The 19,164-nt window shown below is 35.9% G+C and overlaps 1 protein-coding gene across 2 annotated transcripts in view; it reads left to right on the forward strand.

Moving 5' to 3' along the window:
• The first annotated feature begins 10,981 nt into the window (after positions 1–10,981).
• LOC115218412 (GRB2-associated-binding protein 2) overlaps positions 10,982–19,164 on the forward strand; it is a 170,406-nt gene continuing 162,223 nt past the window's right edge. Inside the window, exon 1 of one of the 2 annotated variants that reach the window (XM_029788208.2) lies at positions 10,982–11,804. In XM_029788208.2, coding sequence (XP_029644068.1) covers positions 11,703–11,804 — 102 coding nt within the window. In that variant the 5' untranslated portion in view covers positions 10,982–11,702. The remainder of the gene's footprint in view (positions 11,805–19,164) is intronic. The other variant, XM_029788207.2, reaches the window with a different exon arrangement.

The raw sequence follows: 19,164 nt of genomic DNA on the forward strand, positions 1-19,164 counted from the left end.
GTTTTTCAAATTCAGGTGCATTTTCAACAACAAATTTTTCTCAATTTTTTCTTTCAAGAAGTCCTTTTTCAGGAAAATGAAAAACAGAAATTAACAAGACAGTGGTGTGTTACATCTATATTCAAAAGCTAACTATAAATATATATTCTTTTACTTGTTTCAGTCATTTGACTGCAGCCATGCTGGAGCACCACCTTTAAGGATTTTTTTAAGCAAAGAAATCAACCCCAGGACTTATTCTTTGTAAGCCTAATATATAATCTTGCATTTTAAAATACCTTGGATCTCTCCGTTTTCAAACTTAATGATGATGATGATGATATATACATGATGGGTTTCTTTCAATTTTCATCTACCAAATCCACTCAAGAGTTTGGCCAGCCTGAGGCTATAGTAGAAGACATTTTCCTAAGATACCACACAGTGGGACTGAACCTGGAGCCATGTGGTTGGGAAGCAAGCTTCTTACAACAGACATGGCTGCACCTATACATACATACAAACACACACACACACATATATATATATATATATATTTGTACAAATAGAAGATATATAGGTTTGATGACGCAAACGTGAAAATATAACTTAAAACATGGGAGACTTCTTATGTTTTATGGGATCCAAAGTATGTAGTATGTTCCTCTTGAAGGTACAGGCTTGAGCAAGTGATTAGAAAACTATGCAAGTCTTCTATCTCCATGCCATTAATTTGATGAAGGGAAAGGTAAAGACCAATACATCTTGTCACCTGTGTTATCACAAGTGCTGCTGTTAGGGCACAAACAGCTAGAACAAACACAGCAAGGCACTTCGTCTGATGCTCTCACAATTCTGCTAACCCACTGATATGGATCAGTGCTTTATTTATTGACCCTGACAGAATGAAAAGGAAAGTTGATCTTGACTGGATTCAAACTCAGTGTCTGGAGAACTGGAGCAAATATCTCATCACAAGTGTTGGTGCCACGTAAAAAGCACCTGTACTGGTGCTGTGTAAAAGCATCCAGTACACTCTGTAAAGTTGTTGGCATTAGGAAGGGTAATTCATCCATAGAAACCATGTCAAAAAAACAGAAAAAGACATGGAGCCTGAACAGCCCTTCAGCTGGTCAGTTTCTTCTGTCAAAGCATCCAACCCATGCCAGCATGGAAAACAGATGTTAAAGGATGATGATGAAGAATCTATTCACAAAGAAACACATGTGCACGTTCCTCTGTCAGTTCATTCACACCTCTGTCCCTTCCTCCCTTATATTCTTTTACTTGTTTCGGTCATCTGACTACAGCCATGCTGGAGCACTGCCTTAAAGGATTTCAGTTGAACAAATTGACCCTAGGACCCTTTTTCAACCCTAGTATTTATGCAATTGGTCTCTTTTGCCAAACTGCTTAGTTACAGGGACATAAATACACCAACACCAGTTGTCAAGCAGTGATGGTGAGACAAACATAGACGCAAAAATTCAAACACACACACATATATGATGGGCTTCTTTTCAGTTTCCATCTACCTAATCCACTCACAAGGCTTTAGTCAGCCCAAGGCTATAGTAGAAGATACTTGCCCAAGGTGCCATACAGTGGGACTGAACCCAGAACCATATGGTTGGGATACACTCACACACAGACACATACACACAACACACACACAGTGAAGGTGCATTTTGGTAGATGGAAACTAAAAGAAGCTTGTCGTATATATATATATATATATATTATATATATATATGTGTGTATGTATGTATGTATTTATGTGTGTGCGTGTTGTTTGTCCCCCCACCATTGCTTGAAAACTGATGTTGGTGTGTTTACAACCCGTAAGCTAGTGGTTCGGCAAAAGAGACCAGTAGGAGTGGCTGTGTGGTAAGTAGCTTCCTTACGAACCACATGGTTCTGGGTTCAGTCCCACTGCGTGGCACCTTGGGCAAGTGTCTTCTACTATAGCCTCGGGCCGACCAAAGCCTTGTGAGTGGATTTGGTAGATGGAAACTGAAAGAAGCCCGTCGTATATATGTATATATGTATGTGTGTGTATATGTTTGTGTGTCTGTGTTTGTCCCCCTAGCATTGCTTGATAACCGATGCTGGTGTGTTTATGTCCCCATCACTTAGCGGTTCGGCAAAAGAGACCGATAGAATAAGTACTGGGCTTACAAAAGAATAAGTCCCGGGGTCGAGTTGCTCGATTAAAGGTGGTGCTCCAGCATGGCCGCAGTCAAATGACTGAAACAAGTAAAAGAGAGAGTAAAGAGAAGAATAAGTACTAGGCTTACAAAGAATAAGTCCTTGCGTTGATTTGTTCAACTAAAAGGCAGTGCTCTTGCATGGCTGCAGTCAAATGACTGAAACAAATAAAACAAATAAAAATATAATGATTACCATTTAAATGGCGGTGCCCCAGCATGGCCACAGCTCATAAGCTGAAACTGGAAAAAATCAAAAAAAATCAAAATCAATTTATACCAAATACTTTAGCGTGTTCATAAGTTACATCAAGAAAATGGCCCAGCAGCCTTCCAGTATAGATCAACATTTTCTTTATTTTCTAAGTTTTCTTACGGTTTGATCCATCCTTACTCCAACTGTTTGTGAAAGAATGTGGCTTAATATTTAGGGTTGTGTCCTTGAGCAAGACACTTTATTTCACATTGCTTCAGTACATTCAGCTAGCAAAAATGAGTAGCACTTGTATTTCAAAGGGTCAGCCTTGCCACACTCTATGTCAAACTGAATCTCCATGAGAATTACGTTAAGGGTACGTGTGTCTGTGGAGTGCTCAGCCACTTGCACGTTAACTTAACAACTTCTCATTCATAGAAGTTCTAAATTTTCAGTTTTTAAAAAAATTTTTATATCTTCTTAGCAAGTCCTAACATTTGGTATATTTTAATATAGATTGTTATTAAGCAGTAATTGTATCAGGAGTGGCTATAATGTACTTTGTTAAAGTGTTTCTTTCTCTCTCTCTCGCATATATGTGTGTGTGTGTGTGCGTGCAGCATTTGCATGTCTTATTACTATATGTGTGTGTGTGTGTACATATACATATACACTTAGCAACAAGACATGCATACTACACACAAACATATGTAAGCACAGACACATGTATCATCATCATCATCATCATCATTGTAGATAGATACATAAATGCATGCAAACATACACACATACATACATACATACATGCATACATGCATACATACATACATACATACATAAGCGGTCTCAAAATCAGTGGAACTGTAAAAATATGTAAAACTTACCAAAAGTTTAGTATATTAGCACATGTTTACACATCTAAACATGCAGTTATATGTATGAGTACAAGTCAGTAAAACAAAATATTCAGAGCTGCACATGCTAAATAATTGCACATTTACACACATAAATGCACAATGCCTTGTTGGTATTGTTAAAATTCCTATGAAAAAGACTTGGATCTATAGGCAAAAAATAAAGAAATAAAATTCAAAAACATACACATATGTGGCTGTGTGGTAAGTAGCTTGCTAACCAACCACATGGTTCCGGGTTCAGTCCCACTGCGTGGCATCTTGGGCAAGTGTCTTCTGCTATAGGCCCAGGCCGACCAATGCCTTGTGAGTGGATTTGGTATATGGAAACTGAAAGAAGCCTGTCGTATATATGTATATATATATGTATATGTGTGTATATATTTGTGTGTCTGTGTTTGTCCCCCTAGCATTGCTTGACAACTGATGCTGGTGTGTTTACGTCCCCGTCACTTAGCGGTTCGGCAAAAGAGACCGATAGAATAAGTACTGGGCTTACAAAGAATAAATCCCGGGGTCGATTTGCTTGACTAAAAGGCAGTGCTCCAGCATGGCCGCAGTCAAATGACTGAAACAAGTAAAAGAGTAAAGAGTAATATATATATATATATACATAAATATATGCATGCATGCAGGATTTTACTGTTGTTGGATTCTCTCATTGTTCCAATGAATGCAGGTTCAGCAAGGTGTTCGTGCCTTTATTTTTGCAGAGCAACTTGCACAATGATATTATTATAGTAGACATCATTTGTGCAGAGCCAGTCCCATTTTTTTGTCTTTCAAACTTGTATTGGTCTGGTGTAGCAACTGCCACAAGCTCTGTAGTTATTAGGATTTGTATGGAGTTACCTTCTCTTAGACAAGAGCCCTGGGTCAAATGAAGTATCTGTAAGTGACCGTCTTCTGGAGTTAATTCTGTGACATGCTAATTAATCCATAAGCACCCTGAGAGATGCTTCTGTTCCAGGGGGAAAGTGTAGACCTGAGAACAATAGTGACTAAGAAGTAATTTTACACTCCTCAAAACACTAGCGTTTTAAGTGAAGTAAGAAGCTCACTTGGGAACTGCATAGTGGTGAGTTAAATTTCAGTGGCGACTGCTCATTGATCTCTTCTACTATAACCACGAGTTGGCTAATACTGTCCCACTAGCAGATACACTTATAATCATGCATACATACCTCAGCAATATTTGAATTCAGAACATAAAGAGTTGGAAAAGTGCTGCAAACCACAATGCTGACAATTCTGCCAGCTTGCTGCCTTTGTTTAAAATGTTGGCATGATGGTAGTAATTTTTTTTTATATATATGATTTCAAGGTTCAACTGATACTTAACTTATTGACCCTGATAGAAGAAAGGTAAAGTTGGCCTCAGTAGAATTTGAATTCAGAATGTAAAGGGCCTGAAGAAATGTCCCTGAGCATTTTGCCTGATGTGCTAATGATTTCGCTCACCCACAGCCTTAGTCCTTAAGCATTTAAACTGGCCATATTCTACCAGTTTTATGTTCAAAATGGCCAGATCCAGCCTCTTACACTTACACTACGATGTCATTTTAAAAATTGAAATCTTGAAGCTATGAGACAAAGTACGATTAATTCAAAACAACGTGAATAAAGAAGCATTACATTTGACAGAGTAAAGCTAAAGGGTTAAAGACCAACTTTAACATATTATGTGGGTGAGAGAGAGTTGACCGGGAGGTCATGGAGGTCGTCTAAGTGTACTGATACTGATCTTGATGGTACATGGAGAGAGAGAGAGAGAGAGAGAGAGAGAGAGAGAGAGAGAGAGAGTAACAACTACTAGTACATTATAGGATCATAAGATTCGAAAAAGCAGTGACTAAGATATAAGATTTCAGTTCCTGTTATTGTCATTTCAGAAAAATCTTCCAAAAATTTCCCAGATCCAAAAGACGAGAGACATACAGCTTTGTAAGTGGGCAACTTAATAGGCATCTAAGTTCAGGATGAAGTTGAGGAAGTGCTTGGTTTGTCACTGATGTTTACAAGGCCTTGGTCAGAATATGTATGTAATCTGATCAAATCCCTGATGTTAGTTAGCACTCTTGGCATGAATTTACAATCTGAGTTCAGGAAGCTCACTTTGGAACCACATGGTGAGGAGTTCAATCTCAATGTAGAGACTGCTCGTTCATTTCTTCTACTATAACCATGGGTTGGCTAATACTATATATACTATATACTACATACATAGGTGTATATGTATATATATATATATATCAATAATAAAGGGTGAAACTAATTAATTTAGAAATAATTATTAATTTCACCAAGTAGAGTTCGGCATGTAAAAGACCCATTCAAGGAAGGTTTAAGTAATACTAAGTAATCGTTGCTGAACCCTTAATTACTTACTATATATATATATATGTGTGTGTGTGTAGTGGCTAACGATCTATCATGGCGTCTGACTCGGACAGATATATATGTATATATATATCTGTCCGAGTCAGACGCCATGATAGATCATTAGCCACTACACACATTTTTTTTCTCTCCTTATTTTCTGTGTCCCTTTCTGTAGAAGAGCGTAGGCTCAAAATGTAAAAGACTTTTTCTATTCCTGAGTGTTATACTAATACAGCTGTTAGTTTTGTACACCACCTGTCTTCGTCTTTTGTTGATTTTTTCGTAAACTCTCCCTATATATATATATATATATATATATATATATATATATATATACACACACACACATACATACCAGTTACAGGCAACCATTTGTACAAAATCATCTGACTTATCACCTTACTTTGTCAATTAAGCATGGGGTAATCTTTCTCTACCTAGTTGTTATGGCAATAGAAGTTACGCAAGGTTTGAGAAAATAACTTTTCCTCTCAAACCAAACACTCAGCAACTGCTGACCCTAACTGATACCCTGACTGTTGCAATGACAACTACACTCAACTCCAAGATCCTTGATCCACAATGCAGAAGGTAGCTACATAATAATGCTTTATTGTGAGATTAGGGTATGTGCATTATCCAGTATTACTGTAGATTAGGGGATATGCATTACCCAGTATTACTGTCTTTACTGTGAAGGAGATAAATCCAATGGCAAGGGTAACATAAAATGACTGGTACTTCCTTTTGGCTGCAGGAAGCTACTAGAAATCCAGGCCATCACAAACTGCATTAAGATTACTCTCAAATGCATCACCACCACCACCACCACCATCACCATCATCATTATCATCATCACCATCATCGTCATCATCATCATCATCATTTAATATCTGTTTTCTATGCTGGCAAGGGCTGGATGGTTTGATCAGAGCTGGTAAGGCCACTGGCCATACCAGGCTCCATTGTCTGTTCTTGCATGGTTTCTATGGCTGGATGCTCTTCTTAACCCCAACCACTCCACAGGATGTACTGACATGTAACGCATGTTTTGAATTAAACATGCATTATCTTGTGGCTTCAAGATTTTGATGATGTGATTGTTTATCTTTAGAATAACATTGTCAAGTATGATGTGTGAGAGGCTAGATCTGACCATTCAGTTTAAACACTGAAGGGTTAAAGCAGACCTCCTTGTTTTTCTCTCAGGTTATACTTCTAAGCTTTTCTTTTCCCGGATTCATACCCATAAGGCAACAGGACAGGGGTTGATAAGTGTTAGGGTATATCCACCAGAGCAGGTTAGCCTGTCTACTGGGTCTCTGGAGCTCAATGCTGTTTCTGAGATTTGCCAAGTTGGTCTTAGGCCTGTAAAGCACCTGGTTATCATTATTGGCCATGGAAAGGTAGGATAAGAGTCTTTGTGAGAGAGGGGCTGTATACTAGAAGGGAAGATTCACACACACACACACACACACATACACACAAGAACACTTCTTATTTCTTTATTGCCTACTAGGGGCTAAACATAGAGGAGACAAACAAGGACAGACAAACGGAGTAAGTCTATTATATCGACCCCAGTGTGTAACTGGTACTTAATTTATCGACCCCAAAAGGATGAAAGGCAAAGTTGACTTCGCAGAATTTGAACTCAGAACATAATGGCAGACAAAATACCTATTTCTTTATTGCCTACTAGGGGCTAAACATAGAGGAGACAAACAAGGACAGACAAACGGAGTAAGTCTATTATATCGACCCCAGTGTGTAACTGGTACTTAATTTATCGACCCCAAAAGGATGAAAGGCAAAGTTGACTTCGGCAGAATTTGAACTCAGAACATAATGGCAGACAAAATACCTATTTCTTTATTGCTTACTAGGGGCTAAACATAGAGGGGACAAACAAGGACAGACAAAAGGAGTAAGTCGATTATATCGACCCCAGTGTGTAACTGGTACTTAATTTATTGACCCCAAAAGGATGAAAGGCAAAGTTGATTTCGGCGGAATTTGAACTCAGAACATAATGGCAGACAAACTACCTATTTATTTACTACCCACAAGGGGCTAAACACAGAGAGAACAAACAAAGACAGACAAATGGATTAAGTCGATTATATCGACCCCAGTGCGTAACTGGTACTTATTTAATCAACCCCGAAAAGATGAAAGGCAAAGTCGACCTCGGCAGAATTTGAACTCAACGTAACATTAAATGATGGTGATGATGATGATGATGAACATCATCATCATCAACATTTAATGTCTGTTTTACATGCTGGCATGGGTTACATGGTTTGATAGGAGCTGGCTAGGCAGAAGACTTGTCTGTTTAGGCATGGTTTTTATGGCTGGATGCCCTTCCTAATACCAACCACCTTACATCTTACAGAGTTGACTAAGTGCCCTTCACATGGCACCAACACTGGTGCGGTCTGTTTTGACATGGTTTTTACGGTCGGATGCCCTTCTTAATGCCATCCACTTTGCAGACTGGCCTGGGTGCTTTTTACGTGGCACCAGTACCGGCAAGATCATACATACATAACAGGCACACACACAAACTTCAGTTCAATAATGAATTTATCTCCGTTATTCGACCCAATACGTTTTACCAGTGTCTGTTTTAGTTTCGTATTGATACGAATATAAATTACACTTTCGCTGATTTTGCTTCTCATAGAAATTAGAATAATTATACGGTTCATTGAACTGGTCATATTTACCCTCAGAAATGACCCTTGTGTGTAGTTTAAAGAGATCAATAATATACTAGATCAATAAAAAATCACTTTATGAGCCCTTCCCATAAAAATATGACTAAGAATGGTGTGAATATTTGTCAGATGCAGTACACATACACATGTATTTGTGTAGGTAAATGTGCGTGAATACGCGCGCACACATGTATGTATGTATAATTGTATAAATACGTGTGTATATTTTGTAAATTTGTATACACAAGAGTTACTCATGCATGTTTTTTTTATATAAACACACACATGGTTTGTTTTAATGTATAGTTATATAGTTATGTATAAAATCAAGCATGTATTGAAAGATCAATGAACACATTTAATTAGTATATCACATTTATTATGTTTACAAGGTAAAAGTTGATAGTGACATCGAAGTTTCGGTTCCGGTGCCTTCCTTGTTTTGACAATTTCACGAAAGCGATAGAACCAAAACTTCGAAATCACTATCAATCTTTTGTAAGCATACAGTAATATATATATATAATATATATATATATATATATATATTGCGCGTGTGTGTTTGCATATCGAGTGGTGAGCAAGATCGAGAAATTTATTTTTACTAATTAGAAACTTAGTCAAATTTTGCCCTTCTTTTTCTTTTTTCTTCTTAGTACGGGAGAAGAAAACAACGCACACAAAGATATAAGAAACACCAAAAACTACAAAAGAAAAACCGTAAAAAAAGGAAAGGAAGGCCATTTTGAAGATTATGAAACTTCCAACCAATCAGGTTCGCAACCACTGAAGGAAGTGCTCGGGCCATTTTATTTACAACCACAGTCGTTGTTAAACAGCTAATTTCAACTTTCTGATACACTTTTTTCTCCAATGAACGACGATAAAAACTTGCCAAAAAGTTGAATTCTAATTCTCCATAAAGCAAATATATATATATATACCTCACACAATATATATATATATTTTTGGGGCTATGTGTCGGTTGTCTATATCAGTGTGACAAGACTTGTTTGTTACCTATTTCGTTGGTAAAATCCCGACCACAATACTTTCGTCAGCTGCTACTGCAATTTGTCAAGTTTCTTCTAACTGTTCAACCTTTCTTTTTCCGTCTATTTCCACTCCTTCCTCTTATTGTTCTTTTAACTCCGACCCTTGCTGTCTCCCTCTCTCTCCCTCCATGCATGTGTCATTATTGACGAGGTACCTTCGTCACTAATTACATTCACCTCTTCAGACATTCGTACACCCTTCTTATTCTTTTATATTCTTTCTCTCACACACTCACTTTAGTTGCCACTACAGATGGGTTCGAACTAATTGAATCCATTCAGTTCACCCTCTTTTAAACACGACTGTTTCCCCACCCCCGCTTCTTATATCTTCCTGTTGGGGGAGAGACAGAGAGACAATATGACAAAAGAAAGGGGAGAAAGTAGTCAGTCAATAACAGTTTAAATAATACAATCAGTCACATACTGAACATAAAAACCTAATAATACCCCCACCTCCTCATCAAAAAGATAAAAAGAAAAAAAAAATTTTATTAGAATAAATTATTTAGCTAGGTCTATTATCTTTTATTTCTCCTTGATGTACCCCATCCACCCCCCAAAAATTACTAAGTCCAAAAATTATTAACTCAGTTATTTCATTTCTTTATTTATTGTGGTTTGGGTAACCAGCTGAGGTCATCTATGTCTCAGTTGACCACTTAATATCCACAGCACTTTGGCCTTGTCTCGCTTCCCGTTTCTTTCTTTACCATATAGCTTCGCTGATATATATATATACATACATACATACATGCACCATTCAAGTGTATGAGCGTTTTATTTACACGCCAATTCCACCGACGACACAAAGCAAATCTTACTAACCATTATCATCGGCGTAGTCGTCGTCATCATCATCATCATCATAATACAATTGCAATTACTACTACTACTATTGCCACCACTATTACCATTGCTGCTGTTACTGCTGCTGCTACTACTACTACTACTACTGATAGTGTGTTCTGCCACCGCAACTAAATTATAAGCTTCCGTCGGCACCGCTGCTCTTTCTGGTGGCAACTACTTCCCACCAAATATCTTCGTCCCACACTTCTGTTTAATAATGTTTTTTTAAATCTATTTTTTAAAATTACAAACACTCATCACCTTAAAATATATATATATACATACAAATATACACACATATATATTCCAACCTCGGTCCTGTACTTGTTTAATTAGCATTGTTTAATTACACCTCTCTATCTATCCTTCCTTATAATTCCGAGAAGGAAGTGTGTGTGTGTATATATATATATATATATATAATATATATATATATACATACATACATGCACCATTCAAGTGTATGAGCGTTTTATTTACACGCCAATTCCACCGACGACACAAAGCAAATCTTACTAACCATTATCATCGGCGTAGTCGTCGTCATCATCATCATCATCATAATACAATTGCAATTACTACTACTACTATTGCCACCACTATTACCATTGCTGCTGTTACTGCTGCTGCTACTACTACTACTACTACTGATAGTGTGTTCTGCCACCGCAACTAATTATAAGCTTCCGTCGGCACCGCTGCTCTTTCTGGTGGCAACTACTTCCCACCAAATATCTTCGTCCCACACTTCTGTTAATAATGTTTTTTTAAATCTATTTTTTAAAATTACAAACACTCATCACCTTAAAATATATATATATACATACAAATATACACACATATATATTCCAACCTCGGTCCTGTACTTGTTTAATTAGCATTGTTTAATTACACCTCTCTATCTATCCTTCCTTATAATTCCGAGAAGGAAGTGTGTGTGTGTATATATATATATATTATATATATATATATATATATATATATATATATATTTATATATATACTTGCTTGCTAGAGAAGGAACACTAAGCCGTATATATTTTGGTTTGAAAAAAAAAAAAGGAATCGCGACGAAGTATACTACGAAAATAAATTACAAGAGACAAGAAGGAGATCTGTTTTTATAAGACGGTAAAAAGAAAGGAATTTGTTTACATTAAATGGATTACATTTTGATGTGAGGAAAAATATACCCGCTTCAATTTTTCTCTGGATAATTTGTCTACGATGATGGTTATATTACGAGGAAATACCAGAAATATATATAACTAGATCATTTAAAACATATATATATATATAAATTTATGTGTGCCTATGTATACGTATGTGAGTGTATGTGTTCATTTGAAAGTAAATTTGAGAGGCGATAAGGCCATAAAAGAAATTAAGGCAATATGAACAAACTAGATTCTATATTACATTCGGGATGGATGGTGAAATCCCCTCCACACCAAGATCAACATAAGAAGTTAGGATCATGGAAACTATTCCAGCCTGTAAGTACTTCCCAAATTGTTTTTCTTCAAAAAATTTCTCCTGCTTTTTATTGACAAATGAACAAAATTTCAATTTCTGAAAGTAGCCACCCTATATATACAAGCAATATCTGTGTCTATATATTTATATATATTCACACGTGCAGTGTGTATAATACATATTATTATAATATACGCCTATTCCTAAAATATTTTAGCTAAATTTTTTATTCTTTTTCTACATCATCCTTAAATCATTGATTGAGATTCTTTAAATTCCATTAAAAACTTGATTCGCTTCTTTAAAACTTGGACGACCAGCTCGTTTTCTTTTCAGAGATAGTTTCAGATCTCTCCAGATCTTCAAACATTCCTCTGTCATTGAACGAGGCCAGAGAGATTTTCTAACTTCATATTTCAATTTGCTTAGACTTGTGTTTGCTACTTCACTAATAGCAACTTATTAATTTATCAGCGACTTCAACTTACATTTAACAAGCACGTTGTTGAATTTTTACTTCTGGATAAACACACACACACACACCTACACACACACAGAGTCACAATAACGAAACCACATACAAACTACTGCTCACATACATACACACACTATCTATGAAATAACTCCAGTTTTAAATTCATTGAGCCAATAAATAGCTTTAATAAAGGAAGGTCTTCTTGTCTTCATTAATTGTGGACCCCAACAAAGATGTAGAGTTATGTTTAAATGGCCAAAATCTGACTTTATCCTTCTCCTTCTCTCCTACAATTTTTCTGCGGGCGTTGTTTTTCCCCTTTTTTTCTTTTGTATTCTTGTCAATTATCACTCTGGTAAAATGTGTTGGTTAGTGTGTATATTTCAGTGTGTATATTTCCAGTGTATGTTGAGTGTATAAGGTGTCTCAGTGTGTATATATATTTGACCGATGATACCGTTTATTGAATTTTGGGACTATTCTTTTAATATCTAATTTGTGTGTGTGTGTGTATCACGTTTACTACATATATACGCAATATATATTTACACAATATACGTATTTATATTTATAATGTGTGTATATACATGCAATACGTGTACATATAAACAGCATATGTGTTTACACACACAGTTTTTGGGCGTCTGTATACTCATTGTATATGAATGTATTATACATACAGTATATGGATATACACACCATATATGTATATATGTATGTGTAATACGGACACGAAATGTTTCGGCCAAAAATTTAGAGAAAACATAGAGAGAGAGAGATGTAGAGTTCGTCTGTTGTGTCGGTGATGGGGAATCACATTGTCAATAGACTTCCATCTTCATAACAGTCCAAGCCTTTTTCTTCAGCTATGCCTCCCGGAAACCGAGCCTTTTACCAGATTTTTTCCAAACCTTCCTCTTGACATTTTCCTTATCCACTCAGCTCTGCATGCAATTCTTTTTTCCTGAATATTCTAATGTCTCTCTCTCTCTCTTTCTTTCCAATTTATCATGTTTGTTGTCAGACGTGCAACTCTAACGGTAAATTTAAACTGTCAAGTTTTAGAAGTTGCTGATTTAACTTCTTACAGTAAATTAATTTACTGTACTGTTTAATATTGTGCGGTCATTTCATTGGTGCTTTTGCTTTACTAATTACCAAGACTTTGTTAAAGAATCTAGCAAAAATAACAAATTTACGTTATATGTATACTCTCTCTATCTCTACATACATTTATACATCTCTCTGTATATACATGTCTCTTAGTGTGTGCATGTATATATATATAACTTAACTATATATTTTGATGATCCGTCTTAATAAACTTCCCATTGAATTCACTTTTAAGTTTATGAAACAAAATAAACAAAATGTTCAATTAGAAACATTTATACCGAACTCATTAAAGATGAAGACAAAAAACAAAGTAATGATAATAAAATAAACCGACATAATTAGCAATCATTGATTGCAGGACCTTAATAATTACCGATTTAATTGATATTAGTTTCCTTGTGAGTTGTGTACTTGTGACATTGTATTGCGATGTTGACATGTAACCTCATTTCACTTCACACACACACACACACACACGCACTTTTCATCCTCTAAAATTTACCATTAAGACACAAACAACAAACTTAGAGCTACGCCCCTCTTTTATTTCATTTATTTTTCCTAAAATCATCTTTTGTCTTGGTAAGAATTTCTACCTCTAATAAACACCCCCTTCTCTCTCTATATATAAAATTTTCTCACAAACACTAGCACACACACACATACGAAGAACGATGACTGTCTTCGAAGTTTCGGTCTGTTAACTTCGTTAGACAGTCTGACGAAATCTAACAGTCCGAAACTTAGAAGTCACAGTCACCCCCCGCTTGTAAAAATTTAATAAACATGCACCCCCACCTAAAATATTGATAAAATTTTCAGTTTAAAGTTAAATAGTTTATATATAATAACTTGACATAAAAGCACACACTTTATATATATATGTGCTTGTGTTGTTTTAATTTTTTATCTGATCGGCCGTATTTTGTTTCCATTAATCTACATGTTAGAAACGATAAATAAATGATGAGTCAAAAATCTGGGTAATGGGTGTAGTCGATCATATCGAACCAGTACAAGGGTATTTCATTTTATCGAATCCAGTGAGACGACGAGCAAAGTTGGTTGAACTCTGACTGAACGTAAAGAAAAAAAGTGCGAGCAAGTAAACAGCGAGGTAACATTAGTTGATTATTATTGTTGATTTCCAAATTCATATTCTACGGTGTTTGGGGATGTATGTTAGTGAATTTGGAGTTTTTTTCTTTTCGAAAATCTTAATTTACCAAGTATTAATGGTCAAACACTCGCAAAGCCATTACAGTTTGGTTTTGGCATATACATTGATATTGGTAACTCTCTGGTCATTGCAGATGAAGATTACAAATGCTATTTCTTAGAGATGCTTGTGGATTCTTTACAGGCGGTAACTCTTTCTCTCTTCGAGCATCTCAATTTACCAAAATGTATTGCTTAAACAATTTAGAGGGTTATATAATAGGAAAAAAGTTATCTTTCTCTTACATGGGCCTCAATATTTGCGACATTAATCTCTATTGCCGACAGTTAGAGAAAGAATTTTCGATGTCTAGATCAGTGCTCCGCAATCGTTATGTCACCGCTCATTGGTGTCACACGAAACGACGCTAGGTGTGCCGCAGTGTAACTTGATTATAATTCCACCACCCCCTATACTTTTAGTTGTGTTTTTAGTCCAGTTGTGCCGCCGAATTTTGAAAAGTCTTATAAGTGGTACTGCAAGTGAAAAAAGGTTGCAGAGCGCTGGTCTAGATCACAGTTGTCAGATAAGTTTAACGAGAAAGTGGCACAAGATTTTATCGAAGAGTAGAAAAATAACGCAAAATGAAAATTTCAGTCATGGACTGCAGCTAAGTTACAGGGACGTAAACAAACCAACACCTTGTCAAGCGGTGTTAAGAAGCAAGCACATACACACGATAGGCTTCTACACAGTTTCTGTCTACCGAATTCACTCACAAGGCATTAGTCGGCCTAGGGTTATAGTAGTCATTTGCCCAAGGTGCCTTGCAGTAGGACTGAACCCGGAACTATGTGGTTCCGAAGCGAGTTTCTTAATCGCACAGATATTTAGTACGCCTATATATGAAGGTTTAGATATTAAAGTGTATTGAAAATTTTCTCAGTGGCAGAAAATAGCAATGTACAATTTGACCCCAGGAATATAGCTTAAGGAACCATATGGGGACTAGTTCTTTTTGTAAAATATATATCGATGACTTCCCAGAAAATTTTCTCATGAACTCGTACTGCTTTGTGGTTGGGGGCCAAGATTTTCCTCACTGCAACTAAGGAGGAAAGACCATGCTAAATTGTAAGGAGAACTACAGAAAATGTAAAACTGAAATGATTCATGGTTGTTAGTTTTCTAACAGATTGAAATGTGAAGAATACGATGATCATCATTGTTTTCACGTTCACTTTTTATTCTTTTCCTGGGTTGGAAGGAGTTTATTTGAGGCAGATTTTCTACGGCTGAATGTTTTTCTTGTTGCCAACCATCTCGTTTCTAAGTAAGGCAATATTTGCCCATAGCCGGGCATGTATGTTCTCACCGAATAATGGGCATGAATGATTTAGTGACACTCATTTACAACCACTACGCGATGTCAAGGCAAGGAGACACAAACATACACATCTATACACGCACGCACATATGGCGGTCTCCTTTCAGTTTCCGTCGACCAAAATCTTCTCACATGTCCTTGGTTGGCCCGGGGCTATAGCAATGTTACACAGTGGGACTGCCCCCGAAATTGTGATTCGGAAGCAAACTTCTTAATCACACAGCCACACCTGCGCCTAGCCGGCAAGGCGCAGGTGTGGATGGTGGGTATAAAGAGAACTTTTGAATAATTTAACACAAACAATTCTACATCGTCTGACAGATGTATTTTTGTAAGATCCTATTTAGATGATGCAACTTCTGTCTGGAGTCATACCATCACCTCTTTTACTATAAAGAACTCATGGGGGGGGGGGAAGAACTGAATGTATACCAAGAAGAGCTATTAAACGAATACCTGGATAGAAAAATCTGACGTCTAAGTATCCAGAGATTGCAAAAAACTCAAATTACCGAGATAGAGATGAGTCAGAGCGGATATACCAGAAATATTATTACAGAATGGTAAATAGATTTCATGAAGAGGGTTTATGTAACTTAATTCACTCCTGTGTCGAGAACTTAAGCTGAATATTGAATAAGGAGTAAAACTACCAAAATATAAACAAGAGACAGTAAGTTTGAAGTAACAAATAGTTTAACAGTGAAAAATTTGTATCAGTTTCACGGGAGGGGCAGCAGATGAAAACGGTGATAATATATTTTAAACAAGTATATATGGACAAACGTTGTGAGCAATTAGAAATATAATTTTCGAGCTAGTCATATATAAGTATTTGGGAATATATAAACAATATATAGAGTAATGATGATAATCATAATACAAATATATATATAGCGTGTAATTAACTCTTCATATTATTAATGTATATATTGTTTACACACACACGTGTATGTATGTATATATATATATATATATATAGAAACGAAACAGCGGATGGAGGGAGTGTCCGGTAGACTAGTCTGCAGTACATATATAGTACACATTTAGTAACTGATGTAACGTTCCGCAATCGCTGCGGATGTCCATTGGAGATCAGTGTGTGTCTAAATACCTGGACAACGTTAAAAACATGATTATTAATGTAAAAGAGAACAGCTACTAATAAACGTTTTGGGGTGTTAAATACGAGAAAAGTGTCTAACCACGCCCTATACACACATATATGAATATATATATATATATGTATGTACATGTACATGTCAGTGTGTGAACAGATATATGTGTACGTGTGTATATACTACATACTTATGTGTGTGTGTGTGTATATATATATGTACATGTCAATGTGTGAACAGATATATGTGTACGTGTGTATATACTACATACTTATATGTATGTGTGTGTGTGTGTATATATATGTACATGTCAGTGTGTGAACAGACGTGTGTATATACTACATACTTATGTGTGTGTGTGTATATATATGTATGTACATGTCAGTGTGTGAACAGATGTGTGTACGTGTGTATATACTACATACTTATATATATATATATATATATATATATATGTGTGTGTGTGTGTGTGTGTGTATATATGTGTGTGTGTGTGTGTATATATGTGTGTGTGTGTGTGTGTGTATATATATGTGTGTGTGTGTGTGTGTGTATATATGTGTGTGTGTGTGTATATATATGTGTGTGTGTGTGTGTATATATATATATGCGTGTAAATATGTGTGCATATATATATATACTTATGTAGATACGTATATGTACGTACATATGATTGTGCATAGGCGTGTGAGTGCAAGGTATGTTTATGAAATAAATGTAATAAATGCTGGTAGATTAATTGGTTAATATAGGGCGTAACAAATATCAGAAAATCAAAAAAAAAATGTGTGTAATAGGTGTAAAACAACTTCCTATGAACGAATATGAAAAAAAAAATTCGCGCACGCGAAAGGGGGTGGGGGAGAGGCCTCGGAAAATTCACATCGGGAAGTTCCGAAAGCGTCTGAGGGGCTGACCCGGGCACCAAAACAAAAAAAAAAAAATAGTGTAATATGTGTAAAACAACTTGCTCTAAACGAATATGAAAAAAAAAATGCGCTCTCGAGAAAGAGGGGTGGGGGAGAGGCCTCGGAATATTTATATCGGGAATTTCCGAAAGCGTCTGAACCGGGCACAAAAACAAAAACAAAAACAGCGTAATAGGTGTAAAACAACTTGCTCTAAACGACTATCATGAAAAAAATGCGCGCTCGCGAAAGGGGGTGGGGGAGAGGCTTCGGAAATTTCACATCTTCAGTCCACGGCCTTTAAACTAAGAAAAAATAGTGTAATTGGTGTAAAACTACTTGTTCTAAACGAGTATCAAGAACACACACTCACACATGAATCATAAACTCCGTATTTCGCAAAAAAAAAAAAATAAAGAGAAGAAATTCTGGAAAAAGTGAAGAAATGTTGGATCTCCGCCATGTGAATCAAAATACGTGTCAGAAACATCTTGAAATACTACAGAAATTATGTTACGAAAATGATAATGTATACATACCTCTTTGAGTGGTCCATCGATAATGATGATAAAGAAATGAGTTGGATTTGAACTCAGAATATTGACTAACACAACTACATACTACAAGACTCAAAATATTCAGCCAAGTCACCACCCTTTAACTAGCAATAATAATAACATCAATAACATAACAGCCAAAAGATTTATTTGTTCTGAAAATAACAATCATAGTAAATAAATATGTTCTTTAATATTCACATTCATGTGCACGTCACGCATGCATAATACAGAACGGAACACATAAATGAAGGATGCATTACTTAGTATATATTACATCTAGAGAATTTTGATTAATAAGTCAAATATGCAAATTATAAAGATAATTAATTGCTTTACTAAACAGTGTTGTAAAGGTGAAAAAATAAATTTGGGAAAAAAATACACGCCAAAACTAATTAATAAAGGATAATTAGGGAAGGATTGACACAAAATAATAATTTTTTCTGTCTCTTTTTTTCTGATAAATGCATCTTAATAAGTGAGAAGAATTGCATATATCTGAACTATTTCAAAGAAAAGCATAAATTTAATGTTTAAAATAGCTTTAACCAAGGAATGAGATCCAACATTTCTTCACTTTTTCCAGAATTTCTTCTCTTTATTATTTTTTTTTGCGAAATACGGAGTTTATGATTCATGTGTGAGTGTGTGTTCTTG

The sequence above is a fragment of the Octopus sinensis genome, linkage group LG13, assembly GCF_006345805.1.
Source record: "Octopus sinensis linkage group LG13, ASM634580v1, whole genome shotgun sequence".
Lineage (NCBI taxonomy): Eukaryota > Metazoa > Mollusca > Cephalopoda > Octopoda > Octopodidae > Octopus > Octopus sinensis.